Source organism: Chelonia mydas, chromosome 7 (assembly GCF_015237465.2).
Source record: "Chelonia mydas isolate rCheMyd1 chromosome 7, rCheMyd1.pri.v2, whole genome shotgun sequence".
Lineage (NCBI taxonomy): Eukaryota > Metazoa > Chordata > Testudines > Cheloniidae > Chelonia > Chelonia mydas.
This window is the reverse complement of record NC_057853.1, coordinates 56,644,557-56,663,737: the sequence shown is the minus strand read 5'-3', so window position 1 is coordinate 56,663,737 and position 19,181 is coordinate 56,644,557. Positions and strand designations below refer to the sequence as shown.

Here is a 19,181-nt window from a genome sequence, read left to right as displayed (position 1 = left end):
TGTCTTTGGAAGCCTTTAAGTCATGATTTGAGATCTTCAGTAACTCCCCCAGAGGTTAGGGGTCTATTACAGGTGTGGGTGGGCGAGGTTCTGGGGCTTGTGACGTGCAGGAGGTCAGACGATGAGTCTAGAGAAACTGGGCCTGAATCTCCCAGTGATACTTAGCTGTACCTGGGCCCAGTTTTATTTATTTATTTGGACTCTTCCTGGCAGTTTTGCCACTTTACTTTCCTGTTGATCTCCACTGGCCAGGGAGCTTCCCGCTGGGCCTGATCCTCAATCACCTGAAGGCAGCATTGGGCCCTGTATTTCAGAATCCTGTGTGATGGTATGAGGCACAAGGAGGAAAATGACTGCTCCTTTGATGTTAATAAATGGAGCAGCAGCACATGACCTCTACTGGAGACATCAGCAGTACTCCATGAGCAGTAAATAGGGAAGCCAAGCCGTCCTCTGCGTTCTGGGGAGTGGGCCTCAGGCGAGCTGGGTCCAGTTTCCAGTATTGCAACAGCCCTCGGGCCAGTCAATTTGATCTCTCTGTAGATGGGGGGATAATGCTTCCCCCACCCTTTATCTCTTTAGGTCCTGATTCGGGAAAGCATTTAAGCATGTGCTACCCAGAACACGGATGCGTTCCTGAACTGGTGCCTTAATTATAAGGCAGGATGGTCTCTTACTATCTAGGGCATGTCTAGACTAGGACAATGGGGTGTATTTTGAAATGCGTTAGACTAACAGACGTATTGGAGCATAAGCTTTCGTGGGTGACGTCATGCATCTGACGAAGTGGGTATTCACCCACGAAAGCTTATGCGCCAATACATCTGTTAGTCTATAAGGTGCCACAGGACTCTTTGTCCCCCTCTACTGTAGTATTTGAGCTCCTCGCAATCTTTAAGGTACTTATCCTCACAGCACCCTTCTGAGATGGGGACCTGCCGTTATCCCTGCTTGTGTTCTGTGAAACCAGCTCCATTCATATAGGAAGAGGCCCAAGAAGAGAACAAACAGTTAAGAAAGAGGTGAAATGGATTTATTTTTCAAATGCCTGGGGGAGTGAGGGGGCGCAGGTGGAAGAATCACATCTTCCTTGTTAGATATCAGCACCTACTTTAGCTTTGGTGTTTAACATTCCCTCACTCTGGTCCACTTCTGTTTATCATACCATTTCATAATTTGCAATTGCAATGGCCAGGAGCCACCTCCCCAGTCATTAGAAAATCATTATCCAGGAGAAAATACTTCTTACATTAGGAGGTATTTAAAATACCCAACCTCTGGGTGGACAGGGGGGAAAAAACCCAACCATTTGTGGTGATTATTTTTAATGCTCCAAGTTGAGACGTAAAAACTGAAAATGCAAAAAAATGATCAAAAGCTCAATCAGCAATCAAGTTGCAGCTATTTTAAACCTCTCACATTTCCCTTTATGTTTGATAAGCTTTTCTGTCCTTTAAATACAAAATCAAAGCCCCAGCCATGAATGTAGCAGTTTTCTTTAGTAAGAGTTTTTCCAATCCTGCCTGACGTCCAGGCGTACTTGGTTCAAGTGACAAGGAGTTTCACTGCTCCACTAATTTCTAACCCTAATGCTATGGGCTAATCACTGCAATTGCAGGGAAAGCGGGGAGGGTTTTAATGAGCCTTGGCATGTTCAGCACACAGTTAGCATGAAGCGATGCAGTGCAAGGAAGCTTTTGACAAACACTGATTTGAATAGATTGTGGTTCCTTGAAACCGCACGTTATCGGCCTGATCCTGATGCCATGCCTAGGCAACGTGAACAGCAGATGTTCAGCACCTCTTTGGATCAGCTCCTTCCCCGTAAAACGATTACACCCAAAACGGTTTTGGTGTCTGATCCATGAAGTAATCAATTTAAAGCAACCCGTTGATCAAAATGGACTTTGGATCAGGCTCCGATTGTATATTCTGAATTGAATTTTTAGGGAGCAAGGTTCAGATGCTGCCAGCTGGAGGGTTCTTGTTCCCTTAAATCTCTGTTCACTAAAGTTTCCGAAGAATTAATGTCTTAACATTAACTTAGGACCCACAAAGGTCAAATTGCTGAGACCTCCCATTGATTTCACTGGGCTTTGAATTCGGGCTTCTGGTCAGTTCAGTTGATTCTGTGACTCAGCTTATGCATCCAGTCTCAAATATCTCATGCTTTGTAAGTTGACTTGTTCATTTTATTTTTAACAGCGACCTGTGTTCCTTTTCTTTTGGGTTGGTAGACAATATTGAGTCGCTGTTTGTATTCTTTCGACCTGCCTATCTGTGCTTACAAACAGAAATATCAATGACATTTTATTTTTTTAAAGCAGTTTATAGAGAGTGAAGATGAATGTAGACCTGCTGTGCATATAAGATAAATGTACCCTCGGTAAAAACCTATTGACCTCAATGAAGATAAAATAGTGATGAATTTGGCCCATTTATTTACAGAGACCCAAACGAAATTACATTATTCTCAGTTGTTAATTTCTTAAAAATAACATTTTGGTTGGTTTTAAAATTATATTTATACAGATATACCAACAGATTGTTTTATTCTAGAGTGACCAAACTTTAAAGGGATGTTTTCAAATAAAATTTTACCCTAAAATTTAAAGGCAAAACAAGATTTTATAAAGTCTACGCCCCTCAGAAATGTCCTCAGGGCTTAAAACAAAAATTCCGGTGGAAACAACTGAAACAAATGAAAAGGAGTACTAGTGGCACCTTAGAGACTAACCAATTTATTTGAGCATAAGCTTTCGTGGGCTACAGCTCACTTCATCGGATCCGATGTAGCTCACGAAAGCTTATGCTCAAATAAATTGGTTAGTCTCTAAGGTGCCACTAGTACTCCTTTTCTTTTTGCGAATACAGACTAACACGGCTGCTACTCTGAAACCTAAACAAATGAGTATTCCCTTCCCCAAAGTCAAAATTGCAGTACTAAGAATGTTTAAGTGAAATTGACTATAAATAAAAATTAAACTGACTTTCTTTGCTTTTCATTGTGCAAACTGAGAGTAATGCAAAAAGTCTACAAAATGGCAAATGGAGTAGACTTTTAACCATCCCCTTTTAATAATCAAAGATGCTGTTAGTACCATAAGGAAAGGCATTTGGTTGTTTACAAGGCATGATTTTTAAGTTGTTGGTGTCCCTTTAAATAGTGCTTCCTATTTTATTGACGACTTGTTGCAGATGAAAAAGGGTTTGAAGCAAAGGGTTGGGAATCTAAACACTCAGCACTATGGTGAAAATGACCAAGAAACAAGTTTTAGTGGCTTTCAAAAGTTTTTCCCCCCCTGATAAACCACAGACAAAAAACACATCCTAGGTGGTCAAAGAGGCAAAGCAATTGAATTACACATGTGATTGTTACACTGGGATAAAAGCTGCTTTGAATTGCCCTGATTGATCTGGCTAGAGTCAAAACAAGGGCACATTCTGCAGCTTCAGTATTTGTACCTATGAAAAGCCAATTTGGCGAACAGCGTAACAAGAGACTAACAAGTGGATAGACATATGGGAAGGCAAAATAATAGTGTATTATAAATACTGTGTAGATGGGAACTGAAGTAAGGGCATAACTCCATATGGCATATTGCTGATCTGCAGTTGGTCCATGAATGACAATAAAGATTTACGGGTCAGACCATCTGAGCAATTTCATGCCAGCAGTGAGGGTGGAACCAGACAGAACTGGATTTATTCAGATCACTTGCTTCTTAGAAAACAAAAAAGCGGCTACCAACAGCTGTCGAAGTTGGGATCTTTGTGGCATTACCACAGTTGACAGCTCTGATACCTTCCCTTAAAAGATTTAATGCTGCCATACTTAAGGGGAAAATAATGATAGTTCCACCACTGGTGTGATTGCAGCTGTCAATCCTTAGTTGATCACAGTCCCTCGATCATAGGTGTGTGTGGGTAGAAACCTGAGGAAGGAATGCAAAAGCTGTATTTAATTTAATCTTTATTCAAATGCACTTTGCAAGCGGTTGGGGGGAGGAATACTTAAATCAAATGTAGGGTATGAAAAAACCCTATAATTTCTGTCTCATAATAAATGGGCTTTTTGTTACTTAATGTATATACTAACCCTGGGCTGCTATAGGACTGTGTAACAAACACAAGGCCCTGCAGCCCTTACTCACGAGCATAACCCTTGCCCACAGAAGTAACCGTCTTGGCACCACTTGTTTGATTACAGCTTGCAGGATGTGGCCCGTAGCTTATTGCAAGGCTGAATTCCTCAGCACCGGTAAAGCACTTTGACATCTGAGGAAGGTGAAAAGCATGACTGATCAGTCGTGATTATCTGCTCCTCTGACTCTCTCTGTAATCCTAATGTAAGGCATCAGTTCAGCTTTGATTGATCAGTGGCTGCTGCGGGTGCTCGGAGGAATTTGTTTTAGTATTAACCAATCGCTTGTTGCCATATGAGATCGGAGCCGTGCGCCGATAATCTGTTGTGAGGAAATGTCACAGTATATACATCGATCATCCCAATTGCGCTCTGTCAAACTCCAAACCCAACTTTATTTTTCATGACACAATGTGAGGCCTGGCCTTTAAATTACCCAGCTGTCTGACAAATCCAAGAGTGGGGCAGAACCTGGCAACAGTTTGACGCCGCCTATCGCTTTAACTGAAGTGAAAGTAATGCAAACAGATTTCTGGGCTCCCCTTTGATTATACACTATGAATACATTTGAGACTAATGGTTGGGGTTGAGGAAGGGCACGGGGCAGGGAAGACTTGCAGGCAAAAATACTGATGTGCATTTGAGGCTTTGCACTTACAGAGAGGAAGGGTTCTTTTATTTCATTTTGTATCTGACTTTTTCTATAGGTTGAGCAAATAGACTTCACTCACAAAGTGATTCTTCTAAACCCCTGGCAAATGCACAACCTTGTAAATGCAAAGGCAAAAGCATTAGTGTACTAAAGTGGATTTGTGGGGCATGCTGCATGGCTGTAGATCTTGGTGGCTTTATCAGGCATCATTTACTAATCTAGCAGGGAGCAGATTTTGAATATAAAGGAAACCAGTGGAAAAGAAAACAAGTGGCCCTTAGAGACAAAGAAGGATGATGCAATGGTTTGGGTGCTAACCGGGGACTCAGAAGACCCGCGTTCTATTTCCTGATCTGCTACAGGCTCCCTGTTTGATCTTGGGCTTGTCCTTGCTGAAGAGTAAAGCCAGGCTCTTTGCTGGGTGTTGCTCCTGTCCATCTACAGAAACCTCTGACCCAAGTGTGGTGGTGTTTCAACATGGCTACCTGTCTTGGTGGGGCTATAGAGTAAAGCCTGGGTATTGCTTTCACCTGGCCACTTTGTAGTTAGGATGCAGGCTAAACCACTCAGTGCTGGTAGCCCTCCAGTGCCTTCCCACAATTCCCTTGGGTGCCCAGAAGGGCAGGAAAGTTCTCCCACAATTCTCTGGGAAAGAATCACAGGGCGGCTCAGCTCAGGGCAGCACAAACAACTGAAGTCCTAGCACCTCCTCTGGGTGAGTACAGCACAGTGTGGCTGCTCGCCCCCAGGCAGGACCACCCAGGGTGCAGATCCCCTCCATTAACTCTGCAGCGCAGACATAGCCTTAGCCTCTCTGTGCTTCGGTTCCCCAGCTGTACAATGGGCATAATATTCCCACTCTGCCTCATCGGGTTCACAAGGATAAACACAGTGGCGATTGTGCGGTGCACAGACACTCTAGCAATGGGGGTCCCGGACAGAGAACTATATGTGTATACGTTTAAACATAGCTGCCAAGTCTTGCGCAGCTCCGGGTGTGATATTCAGATATTTCATTAACTAATTGGCATAGAACCCTAAACTTCAGCTTCAAACGCTGGAGGCGTTAGTATCAGTGAAAGGCATTAGTCCTTTGTCTGTCTACAGGATAGCAGCCAGGCAGGCTTCCCACATGTGCTGCTCTCAGCCCCTGGTCTGGGAGTAGGGGTTCGTCTAAAGGTAACAGGTGCAGACCAGTCTCCACAGCCCGTTCAGGACTTGGCCTCTCTATTCCCTCGGCCACTTAATGCAAAGCCTGGTGGTGAGTTTGTGACAAGGGAGCTGGAACTGAGACCCACCAAACTCATCTCATGCAGGGGCTACCTGGAGTCCATCTGAGGGGAGCAACTTTTAATCACTGTTGAGCTGGGCTGGATTACAGGGCTCGGAATCTCATTAGGAAAGCCTGGAGCCAGGTAGGCAAGTGTAACATTGCCCCGTTTGGGTCATCGGCAGGGATTGAGCCTGGGAATGTACACACCTCCAATGAAGCTATACCCTAACTCTGCTGTCCCGTGCTTGAGTTCCATCCGGGCTCTAACGGGTGATTTCAAAACCCCGCCAGCAAGATGGTCGTGCAGATCGCTTCTTGAACAGCCGGGCAGTGGGCGGAGCCTGCCGCGTTGAATGTTCTCAAGCCTAGAGCTGGGCGGGAAATGGGTTTCCCATCCCACGAACATTGCTGAGATTTCAAAAAACAAATTCCTGTTCTGCAGAGGGATGGCACCGAGGCCTTTTCTGTGAGAAAACAGGGAATGAATGACATAGCCCAGTGGCTAGGGGACTCACATGGGAGACCTGGAATCAAGCCTCTCCAAAGCAGACAGCTTGGAGGGGGTGAATCTGGGTCTTCCACAGCAAATCCTGAGTTGGAGGGATTTGATCCTGGGTCACCTACATCCCAGCTGAGTGTCCTGACGGTTGGCTACTTGGAGCGGGGGCTTACTTTTCATACTTATGGGCGGTGTCACTCCTGCATTTTCAAAGAGCCATCATCTTTAGCCTTTTATTTGCTGGTGAGGAGTGTGGCTCACTCTCATAAGCACAGACTCTTGCCACGGTTAAAGCAACAACTTTGCTGCAAAACTCTCCCTCCCTCCCTGCACCACCGGGAGGATGCAGGGCCAGATCCACACCCGCCGAGTTTAGCAGACCAACCTGGGACACTGGGAATCTGCAAAGGATGTAAGGAGTTTCCCCAAGCTGCGGCAGGGGTAGGATGGGGAGCCATGCAAGACTTGGCAGTTGCAAAGCTGGGCAGGTCAGGAGGTGGGGGAGCGGCTGGGGTGCTGGCATGTGTCTGGGATTGCTGGGTGGGCTCTGGTGCTGGCTGGGTGCTTCTTTCCCTCTTCCTCTCTGGAGCTTGGCTTGAGGGAGCCCAACAGAGCTCTGTTTTGGCTGGGAGAAGCCCGGTTGAAAATATGTGTAGCCCTTAAAGAAGTAGGACATCCTTCAACATTTCCTTCTGTTTCCTCTTTGTTTCCCCACGCACTATGGTGTTGAAATGCCACTTAGGCAGCACCCAACAGCCCAGCCCACACGATAGGACACACCCATTTCAAAATCCCCTGAATGGGGAAACACGTTACGCTATCACATGACTTGCTGATGTTCTCGGTGTGGGACTGGAGGGCTAAGGACCCTAGGCCATGTCCTGCATAACTGCACCAGCAGGCCTCTTAAGGCGGCTGGTTTGCAGTCCAAGAACTGTGTTGCTTTTGAATGCTAGTGCGTGTGATGTGCATGCGCCCCATAGGGGTACTTTGCCATACCGTGGGCCTTGTCCAAAGCAGGACTTGGACTAGTTTTGGGGCGTTGCCTTCTGCCAGGTCAGAGCTATCGTGCTTTCTCCAGCAGTCTCTTGTATGCACAGAAGAAGGGTCGATGTTAGTGTAGATCTAAATGGAGAAGCAAGGCAAGGTGTGGGACTCCTCTTCACTGAGCATACATTGACTTGTCCTGTGTATATCACCAGTCCTGAGACACAGTGAGGTCTAGTGGTTAGAGCAGGGGCCTGGGAGTCATGAAACCTGTGTTCTGTCCCCCGGCTCACTGCTTTGCTTTATACAAGTCTGCCCCCGCTCTGTGCCACTGTTTTCCCAGCTGTCAAATGGCGATACCTGCGGGAAGGGCTTTCAGATCTGTGGCTGACAAGGGACAGTGGAAGTTCAAAGTACTGTAGCATGACTGTGGCAGAGCCACCCACTCAGAGACCCCTTTTCCAATCCCCGCTGGGAGACTTCAGCACAGTAGCTGAATTTCAGGGTGGGCCTTTTTCTCACTAAGAGGCTCAAGCAAAACCTGCGTCAGAACCGTCCCGTGTTTGATAAAGCAAAGGGCTGAACTTTGCTGGTGGGGGCCCAATGAATGTCCAGTGGATGAAGATCGACAGGCATTTCCATAGCAAAAAACAGCATTGCATCCCTTTGGCACTGGGCTTGCTAGCTGCTGCAAAACACATGGAGGTTTTACAAATAACTATTTTTCTTTTAACCAGGGACGATGCATAAACTTCACCCGGGTGAAATCAGACGGAAGCACCACCCCATACCGCCCGCCGCCGAAGCACGACGCCACCCCCCTCAACAACGCTCTGAGAAGTGCCTCGCCTTCGGCCTCTCTGCAGCCTCCTTCCAGGCAGCCGCCTCCTGGACCTCCCCCATCCCGAGTGCCCCCGGGACCTCCTCCGGCGCGCCCGCCCCCACAACCCCTGGCTTAGAGTGCGGCAAAAACCAAGATTGCTCTCTGCTGAGCATGGCATATTTATTGAGGCTTGGTTTACAGTCGAAAGATAGAGAAATTTGTTGCTGGTCAGCAAAAAAAAAAATTGCCAAGTGTCAGTTTTACTGTATAAATATATTTATGCCACACGTGCTGAGTAAACATTCAGTGGATAATTCTGGAGCTACTGAATGTAGAACAAAACCAAAACAATCATCTAGACACAGTAGCAGTGTTTATATAGACAGACACACACACACACATTCTTCGGATTTATCCACACATGACGTTTGTATGACATTATATGTCCTATCATACATGAAAACCCAAGCCAGATACACATGCATCAGTCAGTACAAAGGTGCCACCTGCAAATGAGTTGGGTAAATTGAAAGTCGCTCTTCTCCCCACAAACACAACGCAAACAGGGAGCAGTGATTACAAGGGAGCATTCGCCTTGCTTTGTTCTGCAAGGGGAATTTCCTGGGTAATGACAACAGAGCAAGGTGAGGCTATGCACCATGCAGTTCCAGTGATGTAGGGTGTGGAATCTGCCCTGTGGTTTCTTCCCCCCCCCGCCCCCCGGAGAAGATCAGTATTGAAACCAAAATCTTTGATTTAACTAGATTTGGCCTTTGTTCTTAATTTCCTCAGACACAAGCCATAAAAGCTAATTTGCGGGTCTGAAAACCTCAGACTGGGGCAGATCTTTCCAACGTTCAGGGGAATGTGGAAAAAAGTTTCTAGGTTTTTTTGCATTTTTAAATTTTCATTTACATAGAAAGGCCTCCCACATGGCACAGACGTATATGTCCCTTATAGGTGACTGCTACTGTATATAAGTAGCATGTTTGATACACCAGACATACGTGGGAACACATAGGGACTGATCCCACGTCTGTTTCCCATAGACTTCACTGCTAGCAGGAGCAAAGGATCGAGCTCTTTTGTGATTCAGATGAAAACACATCTGCGTCCTTTTTTTTCACAGAACCTCCCCGTTTCCCCAGTATGGAACATTACTATTTATCTGTGTGTACAAAACACACAGCATCTGACTTGTCAGCATGGGCTTTTCTTTTGTTTTTTCTTCATGCCAATCCTGTGGGACTCCCAAACATTGATGAGCCTCAGTTGTGCCTGACATTAGGCAGAGACATAAGTGCACGCACGTAGGTTGGAATATCTGACGTGGGATTACGGGGTGCCTCATGACTGGGGCTTGCTAAATGCTAAAGCCTGAGTGGGTTGTATCCAGCTCATCCCTAGTGAAGCAAAATAACTCCTGGACTTACATTGCTGCCCCCATCCTGTATTATTCTGCATCAGAAAGGGTGTCTGCAGATCCACATGTAAATGGTATTACTGTAGTCGTAGAGAGGATGTCCATGTTGCATCATAGAATCATAGGACTGGAAGGGACCTTGAGAGATCATCTAGTCCAGTTTCCTGCACTCATGGCAGGACTAAGTATTATATCTTATTGGAATGGTCGGTCTATTTGTGTGGGGGAGCAGATATAACCTTGCACCTGTTCTTGGCCATGTAATCCCAAGAGGAAACTGTAGTAATGCCTTGCATTTACTCTCGCTTTATGGCATGTGCACTCCTGGTGCGACTTAAAGAGGCCAGATCAGGGGATGATAAAGGGCCCAACAAGGCCTAATTGGTAAAGACACGCAGCGCTATGGCATGCTATTGGGCCGTAAACTCAGCTCACAGGAATCAGCATAACTCCATTGAAGTCAGGGGAGCAGCACCCATTTACACCAGTTGAGGATCTGGTCCCATTGACTGCAATGGAATTGCTCCTGATTTAGACCTGAGACAGCAAAGCACTAAAGAATGTGGTTAAGTTTAAGTCTGTGATTAAATTTCATTGAAGTCAATAGGATTATTTGCATGCTCAAATTGGGGCCTCACACTGCACTGAGAGGAGAATCAGATACATTACTTATAGCTTGGTCCAGTCCTACCTCCCTTACCACACATGAGTGCGGTGTGCTGGGTTGGCCTATAGGTGGCAGAGACAGGGGGAATGGCTTGTGGGGGGTTAACATCTCCATACTTCTATCTGGATTGCTCCCCCTCCATTTAAAGCATTTGCTTTGAGAGCAGCACTCCCACATCTGCAGCCAGTGTGACATCTAATTAGTCATCAGTTGTTTGTTCTCACTGCTTTGAGTTGAAAGGCAAAAATAATGTGTCTTACTCTCCATTTTAGTTATGGCAAAACTCCACTGTCTTCAGTGAACGGGACTGGATGAGCCAGGGGGAAAGTGGGAATGGGTTGCCAAGTTTTCCATGGCAAGACCATCCATTTAGTCCAGACTGGGAGTGACTGGAAGTTGGTATTGCCTGATATCTCTTTGGAGGCCTTTGTGGAAAGAGTTTGGTGGGTCTCAGCCCAGCCCCTAGCGGACAGGTGTCTACATCACAATAAGCAGTTGGCATTAACCGCCCCTCTTATTGGCAATCTCAGCGGAGGCCGATAATTGAAATGACAAAGGACACTGAACATCCCTCCCAGCCTCAAGCGCTGTCATCGAGATCTGGCACATGGGTGGCGAAGCTTGTGCGGCTACTGCCTGTGCATACAGAAAGGACATCAGGGCTGTCAGACCTTTCACCAACACTTAATTCACCACCGGGGGGGCTGAGGTACTAGCGAGACCCACAGTGCTGGGAGCAGATAACGAGCAGGGAAAATTAACTTACAAAAATAGGTTCCATTTATAACGTTTTTCTTGACTGGCCAGGACTACTTTTAGCCAGTGATTAAAGCAGGGTGCCAAATTCTGTCATCGCTTACTCCTGTGTAAATCCAGAGTAGCTCCAATGACTTATTTGGAGTCACTGCAGATGTACACCAGTGTAAATGCCAGTGGAGTTTGGCCCAGGGATCTGTGTTACATATGCCAATGCCTAGAGGTTTTTCACAAGCTATTCAAACAGCTGACTCATCTGCAGATTGACAGGTATCACAATACCGTTACCTTTGCAAAAATGTGTCTAGTCTTGGCTGTGCAAGGAATCCATCTTCAATAAACTCAGGTGCACAGCTGGGATCACAATTGTTTGGGATTCCAGTTGATGAGATCTGTTCGCAGTGCTAAATTCACCACTGCATCACCCAAGCTTTACACTGCTCTGACTCCATCTCTTCTAAAACTATCCCAGCATACGACTGGAGGAGGGCAAGGGGTTTCCATGAGTATCAATAGCTAGAGAGTTACATTCCCAGGAAGTCAGCTTTCGGTTTGTATCGCAAACCTGCCCCTGCAGTGTCTGCCACCCAAGCACTACAGCACTGTGTGAGAGCTGGGCAGTGGAATTGGTGAGAAGCAAAAGTGAAACTGACCAGTCTATTTTCATCCTTCAAGCTGAACGCAGCACTAAATGTAAACCTAGGGCACTGGCTGCAAAAAGGACATTTGGACTCGTACAAATCTTTTCCATTTTTATTATTTCAGGAGTTACAATAACACGGGTGTTAAGCAATTTGGGCTTTTTTTTTTTAATCTATTTCATCAGATCCTCGGCTGATTTAAATTGATGTTGCTCCATGGACTTCAATGGAGCTATGCCACTTTGCACCAGCTGAGGATCTGGCCCAGGATTTTTAACCTGACAGTGTGCCTTTCACTGGCCTGACAGTTGAATATGCTATTGTTGTTTTCATCTGTATGTTTGGCCAGTTGTGATTACAGTGCTCCATAGCAAACACTGTAAGGAAGTGTTTAAAAGGGAATGATTCGCCAGTACCTTGGAGCCTCCCATCTCATTTTCACCTGTGCACCGTGAGTGTCTAATGCTTTCCCTGGCGTGAGTGCAGAATCTGGATTTGGGAGCATCTGGCACATACTTAACACTGGTGTAAACAGTAATGCAAAATGCAAAGCAGTGGAGAATCAGACTCCAAGTGATCAGGATTCATCCAAGATCACTGTGGTTTAGCCTATTAAGGGCTCCATACCAACCGCAGTTCCTGATGCATCAAGATCAAGGCTGTGGGTCAAACAGTCCTAAATTTACAAAGCTTCAGCTCCTCTTATTGGTGAGTGAGCTCAGTGATGAGTAGATTCATGAACTGTACCAGTTCAGATGCACATGCACCTGTTGTTCTCTAAGCCTTTGTATTCTTGTGATGGCTTTTGTCAATGTGATCGGTACCATCCTTTGACTTTTTCATTTAAAAAAAGCATTTTCCTGAGAAAACAGCCCAGCTTCTGTAAATATAGAGAGTTTAACACAGAGGAGACAGGACACTTCTGGACTTTACTGCTGGACAGTTAGAGTAATTTATTAAAAGGGACTTAAGGTGAATAAATACAGGTGGCCCAGGATGTTATGCATGTGAGTGTGATAATAAGGTATGGTATTCTCAAATTGTTCTCTTGTAGCTTTGGGAAATGGGAATTATTGGGTACTGCCTAGTACATTTAGACATTTGTTACTGACCTGATGCTTTTGAGTAATGCAAAATGTAGTATAATTAGGAAAACCAGGAGATTTCTAACCTTTAACAATGCTTGAACTGATATGTAGATAATGATAGATTTACATTTTGGGGAAGAGAGAAATTGCTTGGTTTATAAGGGAAAACAATGTACTGTACAAATATTTTCTAGAAAGAGGTACGCTCTCAGAAGTAGTGGGGATGTGGGCTGACATGACAGCCATAAAACGCTGGGGACAGAGGAAGTTGATGGATTTCTTATTGCTAAAGTTTAAGGGGGTTCTTCATGGGGGTTTGTTGCCGGTACATGTGGTACAACTTTCTGTAACTAACATGCTGCTTCCATGTTATAATTGTATAACTTTTATGCATTTTGTGCGCCTGCTCCATTTCTCTGAAAAACCCTGCAACAATAATATCTACATGCAAATGTGGGAAATGTAGCCAAAATCTCATAATCCAACGTAATGTAGTCTTAATGGATTTTAAATCAGCAATAAAAGTGCTTAACAGTTACCCATTAGAGCAAATGATTTCACTCCAAGGGACATTTTAAGTGGCCGCAAGTTTATCTGACCCTTTAATATACTGTTCCTCATTAGTACATTCATGTTGTGGGTAGAGCAAGGAACTGGGAGTCAGGGCTCCTGAGTGCTAACCAGTGCTCTGCTGCTGTGCGAAGGAGTGTCCTGCCTCTGAATGGACAGCCAGGTGCTCACAACCACAACAGGAGATTCCCTGCTTCACCCTAGGGCTGACGTATTTAAACAAAACCAGGGAGCTAGAAGCTATGCAGGTTGTCGGGTGTGTGTGAGCTCCCTCTCCCTGGCTACAGGAGACTAACCCAAGCAAGCAGAGACTTTCTCTAAGGACTTGGGCAAGGAGCTTTGAACCTGAGGCCTCCGAGCTGTGACTGCAAATGCTCCTGCCATGAGACTTTACTAAAGGAGACACACCTATTTTGGTTTTTGTTTTTGGCTTCCTTTGGCCCTGATCCTTTACAGAGGGAATATTTTGATGCACCAACTGGAAAATAAGGTAGGGTTCGCCTGCAGTGCCACACCTGATCCCACGGGGATGTGCAGGAGGGGCCCATCCCTTTACATACTGACCCAATGAGCAGCTGTGTGCCAGCTGCTTGTTCTATGACTCTCTTTTCCCATTCCTGAATGGGAATGACAATCCTTGCCTATCTTGCAGGGCTTAATTACTTAGGACCACGTTTTGATCTCAGGTGCACGGCTGAAAATTCAGAGTAATTCCACTGAAGTCAACCGCCACATCAGTTCACACTCAGGTCACAATTGCAAGGGTATTTTGCTACCTTGAGGGCTTGAAGTATATTTAAAACAAAAATGAAAGCTGAGATTCCAGAGCATAATTCTGCAGCATGGAGCAAACTCTAGGGCAAATTCTATAGCCGCGGGATCATGGGACACACAGGGCTCTTCCTGTGCGGGAGATCTTGCATTTCTTACTCAAGCAAAGCTCCCACTGATTTTGGGAGTCTTGCCTGTGTAATGACAGAGGGATTGGCCCTGTAATTTCCCATCCCACGCAGCCTAGCAAGCCCTTTATTTTCTTGCTGGGAGCATTTCCTCTGAACCTCTCTGCATCCCCATGGGGATAGAGACACGGGCTTTAGCAGAGACGCAGTGGAAGTGGAGAGGTCATGGGGATAGGCCACAAAAATCTCCAAGCCAGGCAAGCCACAATGACTAGCAACCAAGGCTGTGGCAAAGCTGCACACGGTCCGCACGGCATGTCAGCCACAGCCCCGTATGGAATGAGAGTGGCCAAGAAGCTGATGCATGCAGATCTGAGTGGGCAGATGCAAGCACGCAGCCAGCTGGACAATGCAGAGGCCACAGGGAGGGAAAGCCAGGGAGCACAGAGAGCCAGATTCATCCCTACACTGGCCTATTCAGGGGCTGTTGTCTTGCTTCACAGTCCAAACAGGGCTTTGCTGGGGCACAGAATCCTGGGGGGGGGTGGGGGCGGGAAGAGAATGCCCTGACCACACCCTCTTCCCACCCCTTCTACCCCCCACCACTCACTGACTACTCTGGCCCTCCCTCTGCTTCTGCAGAACACCTGGGTGTAGAGGCTCTGTGACCCAGGGGAGGGCTGGACACCTGACCTAAGATCCCTTTGCACTGTGAAGGGGTTGCAGGCTAAGGGTCAGTCAGGCTCAGGAAATTGCATCACGCCTAAACCCAATCCTGCTCCCCAGGAAAGCGCCTGGAGTTGGCTTAGTGGATCTGAGTGCAGCATTAAGTCCTTGCACCAAACCAGGGGCAGGCTCAGGCAGGCAGAGCCTGTGCTGTGGCCAAGGGCAGGGGCCGTTATTCTGTTCGTCCCTTTAACCTGAGTCGATAGCTTTTGCCCCAGGAGCTCATCCCTTCATCAGCAGCATTGTTGTCTCTGACAAACAGCCTGGCCCAGGACACAATTCACCCAGTTGGGCTGCATGGCCTCCACTGTCTTGCCCAGCTCTAACTAACGTTGTGCCGTTGGGGTATTATGGGAAAGGCAATCCTGAGCTCTTGAAAGAGTTCAGATGCACAAATCTCTCCCAGAGCCAGTAACAAAAACCAGATGCTCGCTGCAGCTGTTGCTGGTTAGTATTCTCATAACACTAGCTACAGGCCTGAGATGCAGAATTCAGCTCTGACCTGAACTCCTCTAACCATTTGGCTCCAGGGTTTTGGTTCCAGCCTCTCTATAAATAACCTGTTATGCTGATTTAGCATCTTCCAGCCCAACATACAAAAATGTACCCTAGCCTGCTGCCTCTGAAATCAATGGCAGGACCCTACGGGGTGCAGCATTTGGGGCCAGGAGGTATGCTGCCCTCTAACAGGCAAAGCCAGGTTTTACACTCTGACTCCTATCACATAACCTTCTCTAGAGCAGACTGTGGGGTAAGCGACCATTGAGAAGCCTCAGCCTCCAACAGCCTCCCAGCCCCCTGTCTGCTCTTGCTGATTGCAGCTGTCCCTCCCTGAAGTAACCCACTGAACATAGGTGGGAATTGGCTCTGTTGCTGTGTAGCTGGCCCTTTAAGAGGGAAGTGGCTTCAGCCCCATCTGTGACACTGCCCACTCTCCCCCTAGGAGGGAAAAATGAAGTTCATGGGCCCCAGGCAGACTGCAGGGGTAGATATGGGAGAGGCTGTGAGGGGTACAGCAGGGCCTGCTGTGGAAAAGCTGCTGAGAGGAAGAATGTAGCCAGTACATACATGGTCTCTGGAGGGCTGTGGAAGCCCTGCTTCAAGGGGACTTATTTTGGGAGTTGGCCTAGTAAAGTGAATTACATCTGCCTTCCCCCACCCTGCACACTTGTGGGGAATATTGTTTTAAAGCTTCTTTGCTGTGAGTGGATTATTTCTGGGACCCCTGGAGGGAAGTTGAAGTGGGGGGGCTGCAGGGCTGCTCCTGGCCATGCAGGAGGTGCTCTGAATGTGGTAACCCTCTTACAAGCCCATTTCCTTCTATACTTAGCACTGAGGAGTAGCTTGTGTGCTCCGGCTCCAAGGCAGATGATCCCATGAACGGAGAGGGGAGCTCCCAGCAGGATAGTGTCCTAAGTGACCCCAGGTTGTGGGGCTGGCAGTACCCCCTGAAGGATAATGGTTTTGAGGTGATCCTGCTTGGGTGGTGTTTGCTCTGGGTTCTTGGATAAATTTCTTTGTGTTCCTTTATTAGAGGCATTTGCATAGGCTCCCTGTTCTGTAAGGGCCTGATCCAAAACCCATTAGAGCTGACAGATAGAAGGGCTCCCGATTCAACATCAGTGGCCATCTGTTCCTACCCACCTGCTGTTGCCTCAGTCCCTTGGGTGGGGCAGTTCTGAGCGGCAGGGCCTGGCTCACACACTGCATGAAGCATAAGAAGGACCAGCTAATAGGGAGTCAGGGCTTTATCAATGCACTGCACACGCTCATCACCCCCCCCGCCCCACAACTTCCACTCCAGCCAGCAGGGGCTGTGTCAGCTCAGCACCCTGATCCTTGGGTCCCTTTAATTTGGGCATCAGAATGTGGATTTAGGTGCCTCGCTGCAGTGACCTGGGGGGTGGGCTGCTGAGTGCTGATCCCAGTTCTGGCACTAATGTACTTCATGGCCTTGGTCAAGCTGTTTTTTGAGTGCCTCAGTTTTCCCATCTGAAATGCTGGGCACTCCAGCCTGAAGCTTTGGGCCCTGGTTCTCAGTGCTCAGCACTAGACACTGCTGCCTCTCCCAAATAGGAGGGTTCCCAGCAGTGCTCGGTGGGCAGCAGCAGCTCTTGGGGTTCACTCAGGGCTGGGTTCCCTGGGGGTGGCTCATGTGTGGCACTGCAGCAGGGACTAAAATGATATGTAAATATGGCCTGTATGTGTGTTTGGAGCTAAGGAAAGAGCCTGGTGTATGCCTGCTTTCCTGGGCTTTGCTATCCAATGCCTGATGCTTTCCCCAGCAGGAGGCTGCAGCAGTCTGGAAAACATGGGGGTAACATGCTGAGGAGAAACACTGACCCCCATGATCCTGCTGCCTCTGTCTTCTCTGGCTCTGCTGCGGAGGGGTAAATTTCACCCTGTTGCTGCAACCTGCTGACTCTGGGTTTGTTGGCCCTGCGCTCTGGGCTGGACATGCTGGTTTCACATCTTTGTTATTCAGTCCAAAGGAGATGGAGGAGACTGAATTTCTCTCCCCCCCCACCCCAAAACAAGGACTGGGGGTGGCTCTCCGCACCCTCTCTGGCTGCTCTTCCGGGCCCTCAGCTGGGAAAGGGGCCATAGCGTTTCACGTTTCTCATGTGGCTAGGGTGACCAGATGCCCTGATTTTATAGGGGCAGTCCTGATATTCAGGACTTTTTCTTATATAGGTGCCTGTTACACCCCCCACCCCCCTCCCCGTCCAGATTTTTCACACTTGCTGTCTGGTCACCCTACATGTGTCTGGCTCAGATTAATCACTGACTCAGTGGTCAGACCCTTGTCCCATCCCTCCTGCCAAACCCTCCCTGCAATGGATTCTGTGGGGCTGATGTAGCCCAGCTCTCATGGTAGGCTTTCTGTGCCCTACAGTGCATCTCCTCTCCCCATATTGTCTCCCCACTCTGCCATCTGATGTGTGAGGGGCTAGATTTAGTCTGGCAAGGGGCCAAGTTTCAGAATCCAGGAATTGCCGGATTAGGGGCATCTAGTCCAGTATCCGGTCTCTGACAGTCACCAATGCTAGCAGCTTCAGAGGAAGGCTCAAGAAGCCCTGCAGCCGGGAGTTATGGGATCTCCCCATCCCTGGAAAATTCCTTCCTGACCCACAATAGCCAGCTGTCCAGTCATGACCTGAAGCAGGTGGATTTATCCCTTCCAGAACTCTTGAGTACATTTTAGTCCTTACTCTGGATATTCTTGTTATCCCTATAAATGATGCGGGTGGATGGCTGTTTTAGTTGACTCAGTGCTAGCAAGGGGTTGAGCAGAGGGCCTTAAGCAAAACCCCCCATCTGAGCATAACTGTGGTGATGAACCTTTGGCCCCTGTGGCCAACACGGACTGACCCGAAATCCTAGATCTGACCATCCGGCATCTCTGTGGCTCAGGCTCCTCTTATGATCAAAGCTGTGTGTTCCCCTCTTCCTAACAGCGAGTCTCTATGCCTTTGGAATGGGCTGGGCATGTCTCTGTTTCCCAGCTGGGTTCCTTTCTCTGAATTTCAGCAGATGCTGGCCTAGCATCAGAAATACTTTACAGCCTTAAACCGCCCCAGCTACATGGCAAATTCTGCCCTCTGCTAATAAATACATAGGTGCAATTCCTATGGCCTTCAGTGGAAGTTGCATTCCTTTCGATAAGGACAGAAATGGGCTTCTTAGGTCTGGGACACTGATGAGTGAAACAGTGCTATTTTTAGATTAGCCACTGGAGGCCAGTACATGACAACGTATTTCCATTAAAGGCACAGCAAAGCCCTGATGTTGTGATTCATAGATTCCAAGGCCAGAAGGGTCCACTGTGATCATCTAGTCTGACCTAAACACCTGCCGGAGGCACCGCTGGGATCTGAATCTTGGCTCTCCTGTTTATTAGGCAGGCACCTTAACCAACTAAATCACAGCACCCTCTAAAAGTGCTTCACTGGTTGATTGTGTGTGGAGGAGGCGGGGCAGCCAAACAGAGACACAGCACCTACCTGCAGCTTGTGTCTAGGAGAGCAGTGTG

General features: G+C 47.4%; 1 protein-coding gene across 1 annotated transcript in view; it reads left to right on the top strand.

The window, feature by feature from the left end:
• The window catches only part of ANTXRL (ANTXR like), a 77,454-nt gene extending 63,963 nt beyond the window's left edge, over positions 1-13,491 (top strand). The window contains exon 18 of the mRNA XM_007069137.4: positions 8,293-13,491. Within this exon, the coding sequence (XP_007069199.3) occupies positions 8,293-8,514 (222 nt within the window). The 3' untranslated portion in view covers positions 8,515-13,491. The remainder of the gene's footprint in view (positions 1-8,292) is intronic.
• The last annotated feature ends 5,690 nt before the right edge of the window (positions 13,492-19,181 follow it).